This window comes from Geospiza fortis, unplaced genomic scaffold (genome assembly GCF_000277835.1).
Source record: "Geospiza fortis unplaced genomic scaffold, GeoFor_1.0 scaffold213, whole genome shotgun sequence".
Lineage (NCBI taxonomy): Eukaryota > Metazoa > Chordata > Aves > Passeriformes > Thraupidae > Geospiza > Geospiza fortis.
In genome coordinates, this window is record NW_005054399.1 from 2,023,635 (window position 1) to 2,025,811 (window position 2,177).

General features: G+C 60.8%; 1 protein-coding gene across 1 annotated transcript in view; it reads left to right on the top strand.

The window, feature by feature from the left end:
- Positions 1-729: 729 nt before the first annotated feature.
- The window catches only part of AQP8 (aquaporin 8), an 8,837-nt gene continuing 7,389 nt past the window's right edge, over positions 730-2,177 (top strand). The window contains exon 1 of the mRNA XM_014309054.1: positions 730-733. Within this exon, the coding sequence (XP_014164529.1) occupies positions 730-733 (4 nt within the window). The remainder of the gene's footprint in view (positions 734-2,177) is intronic.

Sequence of the window (2,177 nt, forward strand, 5' to 3'; positions counted from 1 at the left end):
GAATTGAAGCCTTTGTTTCCTGAATTTGGAGCATTTCCTCTGCAGGGCTCAGGCAAACATCCCTGCTCCCTAAGGTGGTAAATGTTTAAAAGCCAAGGACAGGGGTTAATCCTTGCTCTGGGCTGTGACCTTGCCGTGCTCTGAGGCCACCACCGTGCTGGGAGCAGAGCACGGGCACGGTGGCACCGCCTGGGCAGCTCCTGTGCCAGGAACACCCAGCAGCACCCAAATCTGCCACCTCGCTGCCTTTCCTGGCCAGGAGGGGTCCTGGTGCTCCCGGGGCTCACCCCTGCTGCTGTGGGATCTGGGCTTTGGGCTCTGGGACGTCCCAGCTCCTGGCAGTGCCTGCACGGTGCCATGGGAGCTGCTGCAAGGAAGGACCAGCTGAAACCTGGATCTGTGTTACATTGATCTCTCATAATAAGCACCCCAAAAATAACTGAAACCTGGATTCCTTCTGCCCAAGCTCAATTTCTTCCCGAAGGAGCACTGGTCATGCTGGGGGCCATGGGACAGGGGGGTTCCATGGACCTGTTGGGAGCTGGCCCTGGGACACGGTGCCCTGTGAGCTGATGGGATTGAAGCAGGTATTTCCCTGTCCCACAGGTCTGGGGGTCCATGGGGGCCCCCAAGGCCAGGCAGACCCAGCTGTCACCCTCCACATCCCGGCTGTATCTATAAGCTGATGCCAAGAGCTCTTGGCTGCAGGAAGAAGCTCCTGGGGGCGCAATGGGTCAGTGGAGGCTCATTTAGAGGTGCCCTCACTGGGATTCTCCTGCCTGACCCTTGTCTGTGGTGTGGCCACAGGGACAGGCCAGTGGAAATTTCCTTCCCATCCCCAGGGCCTTGTGACAACACCATAAACCAGGCTCTTTACCCTGCTGACAGGAGAGAAGAGCTCCTGCAAACCCCAATCCCCACAGCACCACAAACACGGGCTGCAGGAGCTTGCTCAAGGCTCAGGGCCCATCCTGCCTGGATCCTGGGCATGTTCCTGCTGCTCCAGGAGCTGCCCTGGCATCACCCTGGCAGTGCCCATCCTGCCTGGATCCTGGGCAGGTTCCTGCTGCTCCAGGAGCTGCCCTGGCATGGCCCTGGCAGTGCCCATCTCTGGGTGGGGATCACACTGATCCCTCCCAATCAGTGTTCACAATCAGCCACATCTGGATCCCTTCAGCCCAGCTCAAACCCTCCCAGTGAACCCTTGCTGGTCCTGCTGGGAGCTGGGGGCTGTGACGTGCTGCTGCCTGGGGCTGCCCCCTGTTCCCCCTGCCCTGGCTGAATCTGCTGCTCCAGCAGTGATCCCTGCAGGGTTTAATCAATGTTTGATCAATGCCAGCTTCTGCAGTGGCTGCTGGATCCCTTGGCACCCTTGCCCTCATCTTTATCTGAGAGCAGAGCAAGAGGGACACGAATCCCCAGCCTTGGAACCCTGGGCAGGATGTGGGCCGAGGTTTACAGGAGTTTTGACTGATGGTCTCCACTCACAGGGTGGGCAGGCCCTGGCACAGGTGCCCAGGGCAGCTGGGGCTGCCCCTGGATCCCTGGCAGTGCCCAATGGCTGGGGGCAGTGGAGGGTGCCCCTGCCCAGGGCAGGGGTGGCACAGGATGCTCCAAGCACTTCAGTGCCTCAGAGCACTGCAGCAGTTCTCAGTTCCAGCTCCATTTCTCAGAGCTCCCTCCCCACCAGAGCCAGCCTGGGCCCCTGGGCTGGCAGTCCCAGGCTGTTTCCCAGCGGCTCCTGCAGGCCCCAGGGCTGAGCACAGGTGCCACACTCCAGCTGTGCAGGGCAGGAACCGCATCCTGACCCTTGGCAGAACCCCCTCACACCACCCCACCCCACCACCAGCAACCAAAACCCGAGGGGAAAATCCCCAAGCCTTGAACCACGGCTTGGCAGTGATAACGAGCTTTGATATCCCTGGGGGCCGGCCCAGCAGCTTTTATGACCCCTTTTTTTTCCTTAGCAATGCAACCCCTATCTGTATTTAGAGCCTCCCGTGCAGAGCTGCCTGTCAGACTCAGGGGGAGCCCTGGGGTGGGTCCCTGCTGAGAGCCCTGCAGAGCCAGCTGTGCCTCCAGCCTTGCCAGCTGTGCCCCAGCTGTGCCCCAGCTGTGCCCTGAGCTGTGCAGGACACTCCTGGGCTGAGTGCCCGCTGCAGGAGCTGATGGACACC